The 18,550-nt window shown below is 43.2% G+C and overlaps 2 protein-coding genes across 3 annotated transcripts; both read left to right on the top strand.

Moving 5' to 3' along the window:
* The first annotated feature begins 2,014 nt into the window (after positions 1 to 2,014).
* Positions 2,015 to 15,833, top strand: LOC112889805 (alpha-glucan water dikinase, chloroplastic-like). Its single transcript, XM_025956575.1, has 33 exons — positions 2,015 to 2,262; positions 2,394 to 2,706; positions 2,789 to 2,830; positions 2,922 to 3,031; positions 3,151 to 3,229; positions 3,306 to 3,397; positions 3,486 to 3,669; positions 3,765 to 3,998; positions 4,077 to 4,415; positions 4,492 to 4,599; positions 4,699 to 4,797; positions 4,886 to 5,020; positions 5,128 to 5,219; positions 5,297 to 5,431; positions 5,904 to 6,066; positions 6,196 to 6,285; positions 6,364 to 6,549; positions 10,300 to 10,362; positions 10,445 to 10,507; positions 10,583 to 10,642; positions 10,821 to 10,973; positions 11,081 to 11,164; positions 11,322 to 11,498; positions 11,565 to 11,671; positions 11,836 to 12,049; positions 12,134 to 12,237; positions 12,920 to 13,058; positions 13,175 to 13,300; positions 13,916 to 14,026; positions 14,116 to 14,214; positions 14,474 to 14,740; positions 15,204 to 15,319; positions 15,399 to 15,833. Exons 2-33 carry the CDS (start codon positions 2,491 to 2,493, stop codon positions 15,601 to 15,603), a joined length of 4,392 nt encoding a protein of 1,463 aa, XP_025812360.1. The 5' UTR covers positions 2,015 to 2,262; positions 2,394 to 2,490; the 3' UTR covers positions 15,604 to 15,833.
* Positions 15,834 to 15,863: 30 nt separating this feature from the next.
* On the top strand, positions 15,864 to 17,634 carry LOC112889806 (chaperone protein dnaJ C76, chloroplastic-like). 2 transcript variants are annotated; one of them, XM_025956577.1, is made up of 5 exons: positions 15,864 to 16,280; positions 16,485 to 16,668; positions 16,744 to 16,850; positions 16,941 to 17,163; positions 17,247 to 17,634. In XM_025956577.1, the coding sequence occupies exons 1-5, from the start codon at positions 16,020 to 16,022 to the stop codon at positions 17,381 to 17,383; spliced, it is 912 nt and encodes a 303-aa protein (XP_025812362.1). In that variant the 5' UTR covers positions 15,864 to 16,019; the 3' UTR covers positions 17,384 to 17,634. The 2 variants fall into 2 exon arrangements, with proteins under 2 accessions (XP_025812362.1, XP_025812361.1); XM_025956576.1 differs by having other exon boundaries at positions 15,865 to 16,280; positions 16,941 to 17,166.
* The last annotated feature ends 916 nt before the right edge of the window (positions 17,635 to 18,550 follow it).

Genomic DNA, 18,550 nt, shown 5'->3' with positions numbered 1-18,550 from the left:
CTGTGCCACAGGGAAGGGCACGCGGATCCAGGGATGTGTCAGGTGGCACCGCGATCCGATGGACAGGTCACGATACGGGAAGCGGCGGAGCATGTTCAACCGAAGGGCCCTAGATGGACACGTGTAGGCTAGCCGACCTCACTCCGAGGGAGCCTACCCCAGGGGTCAAGGCACCCCCTCTCTCAGGCAATGTATCTTAGCCCACCGTGATATACAAGGTAGAGCTAGGCCTTCTCACAAAAAGAGTAACACAGCTCGCACACACATAGACACACCGCTTGCAAGCGCCCTGTTGTAAGCAAGCAGCATTCGAACGTGAGGAATACGAAGTGAGCCACCCCATGCTGGACGTAGAACGTTTACCTGAACCAGTCTAAATTCTTGCCTTCGATTGTTAGCCAACGAGCCACTGAGAAGTGCTGCGCAAATTACTAGCCGGTGATCGAAACACCGACACTCTACTAGAGCTTCTATTTTGGCGAGGCCTCCAAATTTATTCCTCCAAGAGCCCCCTATCCACTGACAAATAGGTCCCACCTTTTAGATTAAGAGTAGAGGGTGAGATTTAGAGGCTACTGCTAGAGTTGAGGTTAAAAAACTAGCTAAAAAGATAAAGATAGAGAAAGCCTTTACTTAAGAAGTGAGCATCTGATTTTAGGAATATTGCTGGAAATGCTACGAGGTAACACGAGCAAACGCCTAGTTGCAGTTTCTTGCTCCTAGCCCGTGCCGATTTGGCGAGCAGCTGCGCCGTCCACCGCACACGTCCACGCCATCAGCTACCCGCCCCGCCCCCTTCGCGGCACGTGTGCTTCCATGCGCGCCACGCGAGCGAACCATCGCAGGCTCGATGCCTGGCCCAGATGTCAGGCACGTGGGCTGGCGGCACACGTGGACGCCTCGCGTTCGTCCGCGGGATCCCAGCCGGGCCCAGCGCTGCCTGCGGTTGGATCTCGTGACGATTTTGCTTTCCCCTAGAGAGCGCAGCTCGTTAGCGTATACTACTAGCCATTAGATTTTTTTCTTTTCCGCCTTCTTGGGCCTGTCGCGACGCTGATCGGGGCAGGGCGCAGCAGATCCGTTGATTTTCGACAGGCACCGCCGCACCACGCTAACTCCACCCATCACCCTCACACAAACGCAAGCGTTTCTGGTTACACAAAGCTAGAGTTAACAAGAGGCATGGTATGAGTGGGTGCTTCTTCTTTTCTCACAGTCACAGGACGCGCAGGCTGTATTCACATAAAGCTCGTGTTAAAACACCAGGTTTCGTCTTTAAAACCTTCCTCAATTCACATTTTTTACAAAAAGGGATAACCGGCCTGAGCTGCACGAGGTGCTAGCTTACAACAAAAGTTTACAAAAGAACAGTTCGGAGACTGCAACGTTACATGTTTTGAGAAGAAAAAAGAGAAACAAGAAGCTTGACTAGCACTCAATTTTGTTTCTAAATTTCAACCCAAAGTTGTTGAAGACCTCCAAAGCTGCAACCTCTATGTTCACATATATGTTCGCTTCTTTCTTACTAAAGGCAAATAGGGACGTTATTATTTGTTAGATAGCAGTGTAAGTGTGCAACCATGGAGGATTCCCTTCTGACCGATAAAAATATTTAATTGGTCCGTATCAATATCTAAATTGTTTGTTTCATTTTTGTCGCAAAGCGCTTTGTCCGAAGCTTGGTTATCAGTCTAAGTAACACCTATATTCTTATGCCAATTCAAAATAAGTCAATGACAGGTGGGTCTCTAAGCGACATCGTCGTGAAATTGAGTGGAAAACCCCACATTAACGCAAAAGGACCGTGCTATATTTTCTGTTGTACCCCTTTAAAGGTCACTTGTGATGTTTTCAGTTTTTCCGATTGATATTCGGACCTTTTCCGATTGATATTTGGCCTGCACTACCTTGTAAAATGGTGGAAACAGGAAGGGAGTGGGACGCAAAATCGGTATTTGGTTCTCTCTCTGGCTGCCTCCTCTCCGCGAGAAGATAATTGCGTCGCGTCCACCCACGCCAGTCCGTGAGATCCACACACACCCGCCAGCCAAGCACACTCCTCGGGAACGGGACAGAGGAGAGAGAGAAGCAAGCAGCGCCACGAGACGCGGCGCTGCTGACACGCGCGCCCATTTCCCACTCCCCCTCCTCCGCAGACCCCGCTTCGCCTCCCACCACCTCCTCCCACCATCACCATTCACCAGCAGCAGGCTCGCTTGCTCTCTCTTCGTCTCTCTCGGAGCCTCGACCCTGCTAGCATCCGTGAGTGTGCGATGGATAAATGCTTTTTTTATTTGATCGGGATGATCCCGGTTCTTGTTCGAGGCTCCGTGCACTGCATTCCGTGACATAATATCTGCCTGATCTTTTTCTTCTCTTTTGTTTCTTTCTAGTTCCTGCAGGAAGCGAGTGAGGAAGCGGAGCGGCAGCGGTTGAGATTCGTCTGGGGGCGTGAGGGAACGAAGCGAGGGAGCCGTTGAGATTCGTGCCATGAGCGGATTCTCTGCCGCGGCCTCCGCTGCTGCGGCGGAGCGGTGCGCGCTCGCGATCCGCGCGCGGCCCGCGGCCGCCTCGCCGGCAACGAGGCAGCAGGCGTCCCTCCGCCGCAGCGCGGGCCCGCGCCGCTCCTCCACGTTCGCCGCATCCCGCCGCGGCCCCGTTGCGCCCCGCGCCGTCGCCACGCCCGCCGACCGCGCATCCCCTGACGTAAGGGCCCCTCTGTCTTTCGCTAATGCGCTCCTCCTGTTTGACGATTCGCGTGCCTCACTCTCCGTCGCTCTTATTGCAGCTAGTCGGAAAGTTCACGCTGGATTCCAACTCCCAGCTCCAGGTGCGGCCGCAGGATTCAAGTTCATTCACCATTTGCTAGGACTACGAGTTTGTGCTTTGTATAACACAATTGGTGCATTATGTGGGGACAGGTTGCAGTCAACCCTGCATCACAGGGATCAGTGACGGAGATCGACCTGGAGGTGACAAACACCACTGGCTCCCTGATTCTGCATTGGGGTGCCCTTTGCAGAGACAGGAGGTGAGATTGGCCCTTCTCTTGCCACTTTTGATAAGACGATACTATCCCTTATGCTCTCATGTCACTTACCATGCATGTTTTTAGATTGAGGTTGCTATAATTGACTTACATGGTTGCAGAGATTGGCTCCTCCCATCCAGGCGACCTGATGGAACGGCAGTGTACAAGAACAGGGCGCTTCGGACGCCTTTTCTAAAGGTCAGTCTTGTTACATTAAGGATCTCTTTGTTACCACAGAACAGTATGGTTAGCAGTAATGTCCATAACTGTGCAGTCAGGAGATAACTCTACTCTGAGAATTGAGATAGATGATCCTGCGGTGCAAGCTATTGAGTTCCTCATCTTTGATGAGACACAGAACAAATGGTAACCCCACTGTTTTCATTACCATGTAGCACTGTTTGTTTGTTTGAATGCAAAAGGTATCAACTATGCAAAACTCTACATTGCACAGGTTTAAAAATAATGGCCAGAATTTTCAAATTCAGCTCCAGTCGAGCCGCCATCATGGTAGTGGCGCGTCTGGTGCCTCGTCTTCTGCTACTTCTGTCTTGGTGCCAGAGGATCTTGTGCAGATCCAAGCTTACCTACGGTGGGAAAGAAAGGGAAAGCAGTCATACACACCAGAGCAAGAAAAGGCGAGCTTTTAGTACTATTTTTTTAATCTTCAGTCTGGAAGGAACTCAATGTACTAAGTTGATTAAAAATAAGAGGTGGTGCATTTTTTCTCCAGGAGGAGTATGAAGCTGCACGAGCTGAGTTAATAGAAGAATTAAATAGAGGTGTTTCTTTGGAGAAGCTTCGAGCTAAATTGACAAAAGCACCTGAAGCGCCTGAGTCACTTGAAAGTGATTCTCCTGCATCTCAAATTACCGTTGATAAAATTCCAGAGGACCTTGTACAAGTCCAGGCTTATATAAGGTGGGAGAAAGCAGGCAAGCCAAACTATCCTCCTGAGAAGCAACTGGTAATGCATTGATTCAACAGCGTAAAATAGCTTGTTGGCTTAACACTTTATGGAGGTTCTTATCTCACAATTTGCTAGGTCGAGTTTGAGGAAGCAAGGAAGGAACTGCAGGCTGAGGTGGACAAGGGCATGCCGATTGATCAGTTGAGGAAGAAGATTTTGAAAGGAAATATTGAGAGTAAAGTTTCCAAGCAGCTGAAGAACAAGAAGTACTTCTCTGTAGAAAGGATTCAGCGCAAAAAGAGAGATATCATGCAGATTCTTAGTAAACATAAGCATACTGTCATAGAAGAGCAAGTAGAGGTTGCACCAAAACAACTAACTGTTCTTGATCTCTTCACCAAGTCATTACAGAAGAAGGATGGATGTGAAGTCCTAAGCAAAAAACTGTTCAAGTTCGGTGGTAAACAGATACTGGTTAGGATCCTTAAGATATTCTTTATATTCCCAGACCTTTCTTCCACCATGCTAATTAAGCTTCTCTCTTCTTAAGGCAATCTCCACCCAGGTTCTAAACAAATCAAAAGTTTACTTGGCAACAAATCATATGGAGCCACTTATCCTTCACTGGTCACTAGCGAAAAAGGCTGGAGAGTGGAAGGTAAAATTTCAAAATTGTTTCCAGTAGTTAAAGCCACAAACTCAGCAGCTTTTTTAAACACTGCTATCAGTACCAATGCGGTGTTATTTAACTGTGCAGGCACCTCCTTCAAACATATTGCCATCTGGTTCAAAATTGTTAGACATGGCATGTGAAACTGAATTTACTAAGTCTGAATTGGATGGTTTGCATTATCAGGTGGAAACAACATCTTCAACCTGTTATTTTCTTCTTTTTTTTTTGCATATATTAGCCTTCCTGCCATCTCAAGGCTCTTAATTTCCAGGTTGTTGAGATAGAGCTTGATGATGGAGGATACAAAGGGCTGCCATTCGTTCTTCGGTCCGGTGAAACGTGGATAAAAAATAATGGTTCTGATTTTTACCTTGATTTCAGCACCCGTGATACCAGAAATATTAAGGCAATTGTTTCTGTCCATTTTACCTTTCAAACTTCAAACTATTTCCTTTGTTTTGACCGTGCAACAAGTCTCTTACTGTGAAGTCTCCGATCTGTTCTTAATTGAAGGACACTGGTGATGCTGGTAAAGGCACTGCTAAGGCATTGCTGGAAAAAATAGCAGATCTGGAGGAAGATGCCCAGCGATCTCTTATGCACAGGTCAGGCACTAAAATATCCATAATAATATGACTGAATTTTACATGGAAAATTCTCCTAAACTACTTCTACTCGACAGATTCAACATTGCAGCAGATCTAGTTGACCAAGCCAGAGATGCTGGACTGTTGGGTATTGTTGGAATTTTTGTTTGGATTAGATTCATGGCTACAAGGCAGCTAACATGGAATAAGAACTATAATGTGAAGCCACGGTATATACCTGTCTTTATTATTTACTAGTAATGTTTACTCTCTGCTTAAAAAGTTAAAGAATAAGAAGTTGTCCTTTTCTTTTGTGGGGGAACATAACTGAGAAATTGGTGTTCTTGCCACTACTTTGTGATGCAATTGTAATTTTTCCATCATTTTTTCAACGTTGTGATTTTGCCCTTAGTATTCACAAGTCAACGCGATTTTGCCCCCATTTTTACCGTTGACTAGGGCAAAATCGTGTTGACTTGTGAATAGTAAGGGCAAAATCACAAGGTTGAAAAAAGCGAGGACAAAATCACAATTCCACTGCAAAGCAGGGTCAGAAACACAAATGCCCCAAAATAATTTGGCTGTTTGTCTTGATAAAAAAATAATACAATTCAGAAGTCAGAGAATATGATATTTATATAAATGAAAAACATAACTCATGTTGCATTCTTTGGCATCTCATATTGATCAATAACTATGCAGTGAGATAAGCAAAGCACAAGATCGGTTTACAGATGATCTTGAGAATATGTACAAAGCTTATCCTCAGTACAGAGAGATATTAAGAATGATAATGGCTGCTGTTGGTCGTGGAGGTGAAGGTGATGTTGGTCAACGTATTCGTGATGAGATATTAGTAATACAGGTAACATTAATGGTCCTAGGTGAATATGCACTTACTTTTATTCATTGCTTCACTGAATTATACGATTGGTAGTTCCCATCCAAAAGATAGACATTGTGAATAATAATAAAATGCTTGCTGCTTTTATAGAGAAATAATGACTGCAAAGGTGGAATGATGGAAGAATGGCACCAGAAATTGCACAACAATACAAGCCCAGATGATGTAGTGATATGCCAGGTAATGGATATTTTGAATTCTTAATACTGTAAGTATTTAAGCTTTGAGGTTTTCATGGTTATGTCTCTCCTTGGGCAGGCATTAATTGAGTATATCAAGAGTGATTTTGATATAAGTGTTTACTGGGACACCTTGAACAAAAATGGCATAACCAAAGAGCGTCTCTTGAGCTATGATCGTGCGATTCATTCGGAACCAAATTTCAGAAGTGAACAGAAGGAGGGTTTACTCCATGACCTGGGAAATTACATGAGAAGCCTGAAGGTATGTAAAACACTTCATATGGATATTAAAAAAGTCAGGTAAAAAATCTGTGCATTATCTTTGAAATTAAATATGGTATTTTCTAAAGAAAGCATAGAAAAACACATATTGTGCTATCAGTTCCGGAAAAAAAAAGATCTGCCATAAAGAGCATAGTCAAATCATGTATTAGCGGTGGCCCTTTCTGCTAATGGTATGTCGTGTTCTATTCAATATATGCTTTCAGTAGTAATATTCTAGTGTTGACAACATCATTACTCACAATACGCAGAAACCCTAGTATGCCCGGTACAGTATGAACCTGTCCTTGAGTCTCCTCATTTTTTCCTTATTCATGTAACAGCTTTATATCCTTCCAATGAATAATGATCAACTGGGAAATCATTGGCATCTGCAGTGAACCGTCCATTGTATTTTGATTTTGAACAACTTTTTTTTCCCTCAGAACACACAGTAATAGCCAAGTATAACGACCCTACATGACCAAAACAACCACCTTACATGGCCGAAATAGCCAGGTAGGGGAGAGAAGAAGAGAGACAGGGTTATCCGGCAACAGATGTGGACAATGACTGATGATGTGGCCGTCCAGGTTATCAAAACAGGCAAATCCACTGTTCATGTGGCCAAAGCCAGTAATGAGCTGGTTTTGGAAACTCTGGGGATTGAGTAAACGATTTTATAGTTTAGAGGGTTATGTGGATTCAGCCATAGTTGAGGGGTAGTAATTTGGAATTTTCCCTTTTGCTTGATAATTAAGTTAGTCAAGAGATTAGATAAATATTGTTAGGAGTTTGTTTCAGCTGGTTGAGATTGGATTTGGTTTGTTAGGTGATTGGTTAGTGCTACCGTTGCTCTATAATTGGGGATTTGTTCTTTAATAAATCAAGCAGAACTAAACCCAGGACCGGGAGTTCACTGTTAACTTGGAGGAGCTTGCCACGCCAAGGCTGAACTTGGAAGAGCTTGATGCGCCATTCACTGAAGAAGTGTGGAAAACAATCAATTCCATCCCTTCTGACAAAGCTCCCGGGCCCGACGGTTTTACAGGAAAATTCTACAAAGTTTGTTGGCAGATAATCAAGGTGGACATTATGGCTGCCATGTCGGCTGTGTGGAGCAGAAAATTTGGGAATTTTGATTTGTTAAATTCTGCATACATCACACTTCTGCCAAAAAAGGAAGATGCTACTTGTGTGAAAGATTTCAGATCAATCAGCCTAGTACACTCTTTTGCAAAGCTGGTTACTAAGTTAATGGCCAACAGATTGGCTGGTCGCCTGGATCAAATGGTCTCCCCAAATCAAAGTGCCTTTATAAAAGGGCGTTTCATCTTGGATAATTTCATGTTGGTGCAGCATACCACAAAGTTCTTGCATCAACAGAAACAGACACGAATTCTTCTGAAGCTAGACATCACTAAGGCCTTCGATTCAGTATCTTGGCCTTTTCTATTGGAGGTTTTAAGAACCTGGGGTTTGGGCCTGTTTGGTGCGACATGATCAGCGGGCTGCTAGCCTCTTCCTCCACTCATGTCTTGCTCAATGGCTTCCCAGGAAATAAAATTGCACACTGCAGAGGTCTGAGGCAAGGCGATCCCTTATCTCCGATGCTTTTTATTCTTGTAATCGATATTTTGTGTCTTATGGTGAAAAAAGCGTCGGAAGAGGAACTGTTGCAACCTTTGGCTACTCGTGCACTACAGCAGCGGATCTCCCTTTATGCTGATGATGTAGTCATCTTCCTCCATCTTGCAGCAGAAGACATTGGTGTTACTCTGGATATTTTGCAGCTCTTTGGGGAGGCCTCGGGCCTCTGAACTAATGTGCAGAAGAGTTCCGTCCTCCCTATACAATGCCTAGAAGAGGATACAATAATCTTACCAGAAAACCTTCCTTGCCTGATCTCGGATTTTCCCTGTAAGTACCTTGGAGTAGCCTTCTCACCTCACAAGTTGACAAGAAATCAGATCCAGCCTTTGATTGATAAGATCGCTGATCGGCTTCCAAGTTGGAAAGCGGACTTACTCACCAAAGCTGGACGAAAAATCCTGGTACAGTTGGTTCTCACCTCCATGACAATCTATCTGCTTATGGCATTGGATCTTCCTCCTTGGGCTTTGAAGGCAATAGATAAATGTCGACGCTGTTTCTTATGGAAAGGTCGAAAGGAGGTTAGATGTGGTCATTGCCTCATTGCCTGGCCCAAGGTTGCAAGACCAATTGAGCTAGGTGGTCTTGGCATCTCAAGTTTGCAGCATCTCAGTTGGGCTCTCAATTTACGGTGGCTATGGTTGCAAAAAACCGAGCCTGATAAGGTCTGGAATTTCTTCCCAGTTCATGCCCCGAAGCAGGTCAGAGCTTTCTTTTCAGTGGCTGTTATCTCTGAAGTTGGAAATGGAAAAAAAAAATACTTGCTTCTAGTCGGATAGGTGGCTGCATGGGCAGAGGCTAGATCAGATGCTGCCACATCTGTTTGCTGCATTAGCTCCCAGAGCACGGAAACGATCTGTTTTTGATGCCATTACGGGTGCTAGATGGATTACAGACATAAAAGGGGCGCTTACTTTGGATCTCCTAGTGGAATACCTTGCATTATGGGATCTCCTATCAGAAGTTACTTTGCATTCAGAAGTAGAAGATACGCATGTGTGGCAATTCTCTACTACGGGGCAATACACCACCAAATCAGCTTATGAGGCATTTTTCGTTGGAGCCACTAGTTTTGGCCCTTGGGAGAGAATATGGAAGACTTGGGCACCTGGCAAGTGCAAGTTCTTTTTGTGGACTGCTGCACTAAATAGGTGCTGGACAGCTGATCGCCTGGCCAAAAAAGGTCTTCCCCACCCGGCAGCTTGCCCTCTTTGTGACCAGGTTGAAGAAACTGTTGATCATTTGCTGGTCGCATGTGTTTTCTCCCTACAGGTCTGGTTCAGTGTTTTGCAGCAATTCAATCTTCAAATTTTAGCCCCATAGACCAATCCTTCCTTCTTTGATTGGTGGGAAGCTGCAAGTTCAAGAGCGGACAGCCAGGTCCAAAAAGGTTTAAATTCCATCATCATCCTGACAGCTTGATCTATTTGGAAACACCGTAATAGATGCGTCTTTGACGGTGCTAGGCCTGATGTTTCTTGTGTGGTTTCAGTCTGTAAAGAGGATCTGCACCAGTGGTCCTTAGCCGGGGCTCGAGGAGTGTCATACCTCCTCGCCCAGGAACATCGGGTGGGTTAGATTGTTTCTTAGTTGGTCCGGTCTCACCCAGTATGTTCTATCTGTAAGTCTCTACAGGTGTCCTATGTAAGGGCATGATACAGGCCCCTAACTGTATCACCCAGGGCTTTTACCCCTCTCTCTTTCTTCTTAATATATTGATGCGCAGCTCTCCTGCGCGTTTGAGAAAAAGAACCAAACCCAATCCTTTTCCCTCTTCTGTTCCGGCCTTCGCTGATGCAGCCACTGATGAGGTCCAGGTCCATGTCCTCCCGTCAACCACACCTACAACCTAGGATCTAATTCATCCCAGGACAACCAAGCTCGTGAAAATATATCATGTCATCCTACTAATCATGCAAATGTCCTAATATAAGAACAGCATCATTTGCAGTCAGGTTGTACCTTTTCTTGGTGCCAAAAAGAAGACATCCATTTTGTCTCTTTTTAAGGGGCATTTTGTCACCGTTCCTGCGATTGAATATTCTTTCCCTGCTGTAATCTTTGAATGAATGCTATTCTGATTTGCTCATTCTGTTAGGCTGTGCATTCTGGTGCTGATCTTGAGTCTGCTATAGCAACTTGTATGGGATACAAATCGGAGGTATCATTCTCATTCCTCTTCATTCCACTAGAATGCTTTAGATACCTGTGCTCATATGTAATGAACTAACTTTTGGGTACAGGGTGAAGGTTTCATGGTTGGTGTTCAGATCAATCCAGTGAAGGGTTTGCCATCTGGATTTCCTGTAAAAATCCCTCACCTTATTTTCTCAACACATGTACTTTTTAAGTTTCTAATATTTTTGACATTACCTGTATAGGAATTGCTTGAATTTGTGCTTGACCATGTTGAGGACAAGTCAACGGAACCACTTCTTGAGGTCAGTGATATTGAATCCAAGTTCCTGTTTGTAATAAAACAAAGAGCAGATGCTGGTGTTTGTTTTCACAACTCAAATAATCAGATCTCCAATAGCTGATTGAATTCTTTAATTTAATCCACCAATTTTTGTGGTTACTATGTGAATCACTTGTTGCTAACAAAATGCTACTTCGTAGGGGTTGTTGGAAGCTCGAGTTGAACTCCGCCCTTTACTTCTTGATTCGCCTGAACGCATGAAAGATCTTATATTTTTGGACATTGCTCTTGATTCTACTTTTAGGACAGTAATTGAAAGGTCATACGAGGAGCTTAACAATGCAGCCCCCGAGGTTGGTCACACAAATATTGTCTAAATGATGCATTTTCCCCCCGTATTGCATGTTACTTTTTAGCTTATCCAAATTTGTAACCTCGTGTTGCCCTTTTCTTAATCCAGAAAATCATGTACTTTATCAGTCTTGTCCTTGAAAATCTTGCCTTGTCAATTGACGACAATGAAGACATCCTGTATTGCTTAAAGGTACACTTTAATTTTTTGAATGCCATGGATACAGAAATGATACTTTCTATAGAATGGTATTTATGCCATTGGAAACAATTCTTTGTTTGAATTTGTTTTTTATTCTCTTTTATGACGCTTAACAATGGGGATGCTGTCTAAATGTTTTTTCCGGAAGGGATGGAACCAAGCCTTGGAAATGGCTAAGCAAAAAGACGACCAATGGGCTCTCTTTGCTAAAGCATTCCTTGACAGAATAAGACTTGCCCTTGCAAGCAAGGGAGAACAATACCATAATATGATGCAACCCTCAGCTGAATATCTTGGCTCATTACTCAGCGTAGACCAATGGGCAGTGAGTATTTTATAGAATTCAAAAATAATTTTATCAAAAAGTTATTATTAAATATTATTCTGGCAGGTCAATATCTTCACAGAAGAAATTATACGTGGTGGATCAGCTGCTACTCTGTCTGCTCTTCTGAACCGATTTGATCCTGTTCTAAGGAATGTTGCCCACCTTGGAAGGTAAAATGTAAAATCTATGACTTCTGTTGAATTTCGATTCCACTACACTCCCTGTTTCTAAAAGTGATACTAGTGATCCTCTCAATAATTTTATGTGAACTGCAGAAATTAAATATGATAATATACCTATTACTCTGCACCTGACATCTGTCTGCTGCTAACAGTTGGCAGGTTATAAGTCCAGTTGAAGTATCAGGTTATGTAGTTGTGGTTGATGAGTTACTTGCTGTCCAGAACAAATCTTATGATAAACCAACCATCCTTGTGGCAAAGAGTGTCAAGGGAGAGGAAGAAATACCAGATGGAGTCATTGGTGTGATTACACCTGATATGCCAGATGTTCTGTCCCATGTGTCAGTCCGAGCAAGGAATAGCAAGGTTCTTTCTCCACAATTATATTGCATTATTTCTAGGATTGTTCCCCTTGTACTAATGTGACATACCATCCTGTTCCTATTGAAGGTACTGTTTGCGACCTGTTTTGACCATAGCACCCTGTCTGAACTTGAAGGATATCATCAGAAACTGCTTTCCTTCAAACCTACTTCTTCAGATATCACCTATAGGTACTTTAAGCTATTTTTTGAACTTCATGGCTGATGAAGCTAGGTTACAAAAGGCTGATAACTAATTCCCTTTTAAATATTTTCTCCTATCAGACTAGGTCATTCATTTGGTAGCTTAGATCTGTTTTGATATTTTGTAAGACAATTTTGTCGCCCCCCCCCCCCCCCCCCCCACCCACCAATATGCAGGAGAGCTGCTTATTGTTTATATTAAGAAAGAAAGTCTAAAAAGTGCACAAACTCCCACAAAAACAACACTTAAACATCGTGTGCACACACTGCAACACCCATGCTAGCCAGGTTTGGAGAAACAGTACCCAAACATGATTGCGCGCACACACTTGCAACACCTTTGCTAACCAGGTTCAGGGATTACAAACCGTGCGACTAAATAAAAGGAAAGATGACAGCCAAGCACACTTTTGGTATTGTTAGCAACAGCAGACAAGATTTGATTACAGAGTTAATGTAAACTTATGCTGTAAAGTGTCTAAATCCCTGCCTAAATATCACCATGTGGTCATACTTTATACTTTTACACAACTTATCATTGAACTACACTTTTGGCACATCGTCAACTAGGCCATCATCTGGGTGGTCCCACATATCAACTCGCCAATATTTCACAGCCGACCTACAATAACCTGTCAGATGCTCGCAACTCATATCTTCCATTCAATAGGGAGATCACGGAAAGTGAACTTCAGCAATCAAGTTCTCCAAATGCAGAAGCTGGCCATGCAGTACCATCTATTTCATTGGTCAATAAGAAGTTTCTTGGAAAATATGCAATATCAGCTGAAGAATTCTCTGAGGAAATGGTAAGTAATATAAAATTTTGCCATTCTTAAGGAAGACTTGATGAAACCAATTGTTATTGTGCTGGTTTCCTTTTCTTTTGGCCTTGTGCTTCTAGTACTCACTTTTCTGTTTTCAGGTTGGGGCTAAGTCTCGGAATATAGCATACCTCAATGGAAAAGTACCTTCATGGGTTGGTGTTCCAACATCAGTTGCGATACCATTTGGCACTTTTGAGAAGGTTTTGTCAGATGGGCTTAATAAGGTTGGTTGGTGGTTTATTTTGATGTATATACTTGAATAATAGAACTACATGGTTGTTGCCTTGTTGGAGAAGTCAGATTCTTTTACATGTTTAAAATACACTACTGGGAAGATAGCAACGTGCAATTTAATGTCCACCAATATCTAAAGGGCCATTTTTGGCATTCAAATCACTATATTTTTTTCACGAGCCTGCTCTGTAAGTAGCATCTTCAGTAGTTGTAGCTCATAGCTTCATAGTCTCATTCTACCATGAACTAATGTTGCTAAATTACATCTATTCTTGAAATAAGTAATGCGCTGTCTAATATTATCTTTGATTGTAAAAGAACTTCCCTTGCTCGCTTGTGAAGGTGTCTTTTAGACAGGAGATGGAATTGACTGTTATCAAAGCAAATGATAACAAGAAGCCTCTTGTTGATTGGTTGAGCAGTTTCAACTAATCCTTTTTTTTCTTTTTGGTCTGTGATCTTTGTACTGTTTCTTCTTTTTTCTCTTTGTACAGTTCCTGTACAGTTTCCTTACAATTGGAAAAAGATCAGGAGGGGACCCTCTACTCCTGTTTCATAAAAAAATGTTAAAATGGTCTGCCTAATATTTGATTATTCTTTGGCAGGAAGTAGCGCAAAACATAGAGAAGCTTAAGAACAGACTTGCTCAAGAAGATTTTAGTGCTCTAGGTGAAATAAGAAAAGCTGTTCTCAACCTTGCTGCTCCTACACAATTGGTATGGTATCTCGATATGCTTATATTTGCCTTAGTTATGACATCGATCTTTTTGTATTTCATGAATGTCTTATTTCATTTGTGTCTCAGGTTAATGAGCTGAAGGAGAAGATGCTAGGTTCTGGAATGCCCTGGCCTGGCGATGAAGGCGATCAACGTTGGGAACAAGCATGGATGGCTATTAAAAAGGTATCCTGATCTACACTTACTACTAATAACTGATACATGCTTCATATCTTTCTTGATAATTTTCTTTTAAGTTTTAGAAACACCCGGGGCATTAATTTTGAAGTTAGCATCTTTGCCTTTCTTTATTCGTGGGGTCATTTGATCCCTCAGATAATATATAGATCCGTTACATATATGTTCTAAACATGTATGGTAAAAAGTGAATGTTGGAAAATCCTTTTTCACTGATGGTCATTGGATATCTCAATTTCATTTTTAGGTCTGGGCTTCAAAATGGAACGAAAGAGCATATTTTAGCACACGCAAGGTGAAGCTCGATCATGACTACCTTTCGATGGCTGTTCTCGTGCAAGAAATTGTGAGCGCAGATTATGCGTTTGTCATTCATACTACGAACCCATCATCTGGGGATTCTTCTGAGATATATGCCGAAGTGGTTAAAGGGCTTGGAGAGACCCTTGTGGGCGCCTATCCTGGTCGTGCCATGAGCTTTATTTGCAAAAAAGATGACCTCGACTCGCCCAAGGTGATACCATCTCTATCTAGTTCTTAGTATATTGCCTTATGCTAGGTGAATATCATGCAATCTGGCTTCAGTTGGATTTGAATGAACATGTATGACTCTATAGAAGTTGATGAATGTAATATATTGGGTGCTGTATCACACTCTAAAATTTCAACTGAAACTCAAAGTGTGTTATAAGAAACATTTTTCTTTTGGTTAATAATAACATTATCGTCTTACCCCCTTTCCTTTTGTTTGTCATTTATTAGATTTTCCTCATTCTTTAATCATAAAATAGACTGGATTTGAACATATTTTATACAGAGGTGGAGAAAATTAATAAATAGGTGGACTTTGTGTGTGTGTGTGTGTGTGGGGTGTGTGGGGGGGGGGGGAATTTTCATGTTGATTAGGTACCCAACCAGGCCGGATTGCGTAATTGCTACTAAGGGTGTAGTTACCTGGTTTGTTGCACAATTTGTAGTTACTTGGTTACCCAAGCAAGCCCATTGGTCTCTTCATAAGGCGATCAATCATCTTTCGTTCTGACTCCAACGGCGAGGATCTGGAAGGTTATGCTGGAGCAGGATTATATGATAGGTAGGGAATACTCCTTGAATATATGTTAAGGTGCTTAACGATTGGTTTGAAATTACAGATAAATTGTTTGTTTCTTCAGTGTACCGATGGATGAGGAGGATGAAGTTGTACTTGACTACACAACTGACCCTCTTATAGTAGACCATGGATTCCGAAATTCAATCCTCTCAAGTATTGCACGGGCTGGCCATGCCATTGAGGAGCTTTATGGGTCTCCTCAAGATGTCGAGGGAGTAGTGAAGGATGGAAAAATCTATGTAGTCCAGACACGACCACAGATGTAATATGTATGTATAGCCAGCTCAAATAGGCACTGTTGTACCCTTGTATGGTGGGATGGATGGGTTCTATAGCATGTCTTGATGTACAACACATGTACACTCTCTTATATATGCATAGATATGCTGAAATAAGCATTGGTCGTGTACTGTATATTTTGTAGAGCTCTTTGTGACCATTACGTGTTTATCTCTTACTTGGAAGAGGAATGTGTTGTCTTGTCGAGCAATATAAATTTACATATACACTTCTACAAATATCCGCACAAGATGTTGAAAAGTGCCGAAAGTGACAAAGTTCCTGCAAATATCTAGTCTATGAAAAGGACAGCTCTTTGGAGATATCTGCAGCAAGTATCTGAATGTAAGCTGTCCAGTCGCCAGGAATACCAAAGGCAGAAAGAATCACCACAACCCAAAAAATGCTAGGGTTCTTCGGCACCTCTGCTGCTTCTGATCTCTGTCATTTGCTGCTCGGGAATGGATCAGTTCACCATGAACTGATTAGACCAAACAATTACAGACAAAGAAGTGTGATCAGGTGCTGCAGCACAGCCAGGGGAAGGACGAAGGACTACTACTACCAGGTTCTTGGGGTCACAGTTTATTCCACACCTCAGGAGATCAAGGAGGCTTACAGGAAACTTCAGAAGCAACACCATCCCGACATTGCTGGCTACAAGGTGCATCAGTTTCCCTTGGCTTCAATTTACCTTCTGCTTTCATTCATTTTTTTTCCTCTGTCCAACCTTTTCTTTTATTCGTAATTAGGATATGTAGAAGAAAATAATATCTGCTGTTGTTACGCTGTGAGCATGGAATCTCAATTTTATTCTATAGCATGTGTTTTAGAGCTAACCTTGAAAATTTGGTATCTTAATGTTCAGGGTCATGACTACACACTGTTGCTGAACGAGGCATACAAGGTATTGATGAGGAACCTTTCCAGGCATGCTGATGGCAAGAGTAGGGCCGGCCTGCTTTGGAAGTGGTCACACTGGGATGGATATAGTTCCTGGAATGGGCCTGTGAGAAGCCAAGCTCTCTTTGTAGATGAGAACAAGTGCATAGGTATGTACTACCATCAACATCTCTGTTCGTAGACCATGGTTGCAGATTACAGCTAACTCAGGTGCATCACAAAAGGATGTAGGGAATGCGTGCATCATGCTGCAAGGACATTTGCCATGGACGACGTTCTCGGCAGCGCACACGTGGAGATCCAGTTTGGAGACCTGGAGCAACAGATTCAGGTTGTTTTGTTTTGTTTTACGACCCAGCAAGGTATCACGTAGTGCTTTTGCTAATTAATTGATCTCTTAAATTTTGTTGTGTAAGGGCAGCTGGCTGTGGAGTCCTGCCCCGTGAACTGCATCCATTGGGTTGACAGCCAGGAGCTGCCGATGCTCGAGTTCCTGTCCCGTCCGCAGCCGAAGGAAGGCCATGGCATCTTCGGTGGTGGGTGGGAACGGCCCAAGAACGTGTTCGCAGCAGCCAAGAACTTTGCCAAGAGACTCGAAAGGGTGGAGCAGGAACTTGAACGGAAGCAATCCTCCAGAAGCTACGGTGGTAAATCAAATCAGTGTTGGTCGCTTCAAAACATGAGCGTCAGAAACGTAAAACTGCCCTCTGTTTGAATACTGTTGCAGGGAATTCAGACTGCGAAGCTGAAACGGAGGCGCAGGCTGAGGCGAGGCGCCGCGCTGGGGAGGAACTCAGATGGAAGCCCCTGGTTGATGTTTGGAATGTGTTGAGGGGCTGGAGGAAAGGTGGAACAGATCAGTGAATTGGCAGTTCATTGTGGTTGGTCATTGATCCTTCGCATGGACAAAAGCCCAGCTGCAACCAGAAACCATGATAACATTTGCAACTGCAGAAAAAGACTATTAGGAATATACCATAGACGCTGAAAGAATAAATAGTGGTATATGAATACACGATGTTTCTTTGCATCACTGCTTGTACCGAAATACCAATGGAATATGTCATAGGGACACATTTACTCCTACAAGCTAAACGTGCATGATGTTTATAGCACAAGTGTTTGCAAATCTGAAGGGTGCGAAATCAACCTGTTAATTTTAGGCAACTCCAGACAAGCGTATTGACTACAGCCGCTACAATGAGAAAGAGACTGTTTGGCTGAGCTTCTGTTGCAAGTTCTATTGAAATATTGAAATACAAAATAGCCATATATATATACACTACATACACTACTGTAGAAACCCCTATCCACTCCGGTCTTGTACGGTCACCGATGGCCCATCCGTGTTGGTTGGGACTTGGGAGGCTGACATGACAGGCTCATATGGGCTCGGGCGTAATACCGGCATAGATACTCACTCGTCCTGCCGGAACACAGTGTCAGCTAGGATACTTTCCTTATGCCGGCACACATGTCATGCTGCTAGGGATAATGCTGTATATACCATTGGTCATCCAACCCTAAACTGTAACTCCTCGTCTCCAACCTTATCACTACTCCTACCTCTCTCTCTTCACCATAACCTAATTTTTTGGCCACAACCACCACCGCTACCACCGCTGTAGATTTCGTCACCACCTCACCCTCTCCTAGATCTGGCCACCATCCCCACCTCCTTACCCCCTACCCTCAAAATGCCATAGAATGACACATAAGTCATTACTCCTCCATCCATATGGAGCTCAAGGCAGCGCTAGGGCTCGTAGTCATAGTAGATGGTACGGTGCTAGATGGTATGGTGCATGTTGTCATAGAGGTCATGGGTTATGATATGCGCAAAATGCGCTGGCATTGCCACCTTCATTGCATATGCCGATGTCATTTTAATTTGTATGACAAAAGGCCATGATAGTGGTGGTGGGAACGTTGGCAGCACGACCGCCACTCTTGTCATCGTCTTCCTCCAAGCCATCCAGCCCCTTGCTGTCTTCATCATGTCATCATGGTCAATTGCCTATTCAAGCGTGG

The sequence above is a fragment of the Panicum hallii genome, chromosome 4, assembly GCF_002211085.1.
Source record: "Panicum hallii strain FIL2 chromosome 4, PHallii_v3.1, whole genome shotgun sequence".
NCBI classification, from domain to species: Eukaryota; Viridiplantae; Streptophyta; class Magnoliopsida; order Poales; family Poaceae; genus Panicum; species Panicum hallii.
The sequence above is the reverse complement of the archived record's forward strand: the minus strand, read 5'-3'. Positions and strand labels throughout refer to the sequence as shown.

Excerpts from the sequence above, each read along its gene's own strand:
- LOC112889805 (XM_025956575.1), top strand. The coding sequence starts at position 2,491 with ATGAGCGGATTCTCTGCCGCGGCCTCCGCTGCTGCGGCGGAGCGGTGC. Across the intron at positions 2,707-2,788 it reads CCGACCGCGCATCCCCTGAC|CTAGTCGGAAAGTTCACGCT; the intron begins GTAAGGGCCCCT and ends CTCTTATTGCAG. Across the intron at positions 12,050-12,133 it reads TCCGAGCAAGGAATAGCAAG|GTACTGTTTGCGACCTGTTT; the intron begins GTTCTTTCTCCA and ends TTCCTATTGAAG.
- LOC112889806 (XM_025956576.1), top strand. The coding sequence starts at position 16,020 with ATGCTAGGGTTCTTCGGCACCTCTGCTGCTTCTGATCTCTGTCATTTG. Across the intron at positions 16,669-16,743 it reads AGATGAGAACAAGTGCATAG|GATGTAGGGAATGCGTGCAT; the intron begins GTATGTACTACC and ends GCATCACAAAAG. Across the intron at positions 16,851-16,940 it reads ACCTGGAGCAACAGATTCAG|CTGGCTGTGGAGTCCTGCCC; the intron begins GTTGTTTTGTTT and ends GTGTAAGGGCAG.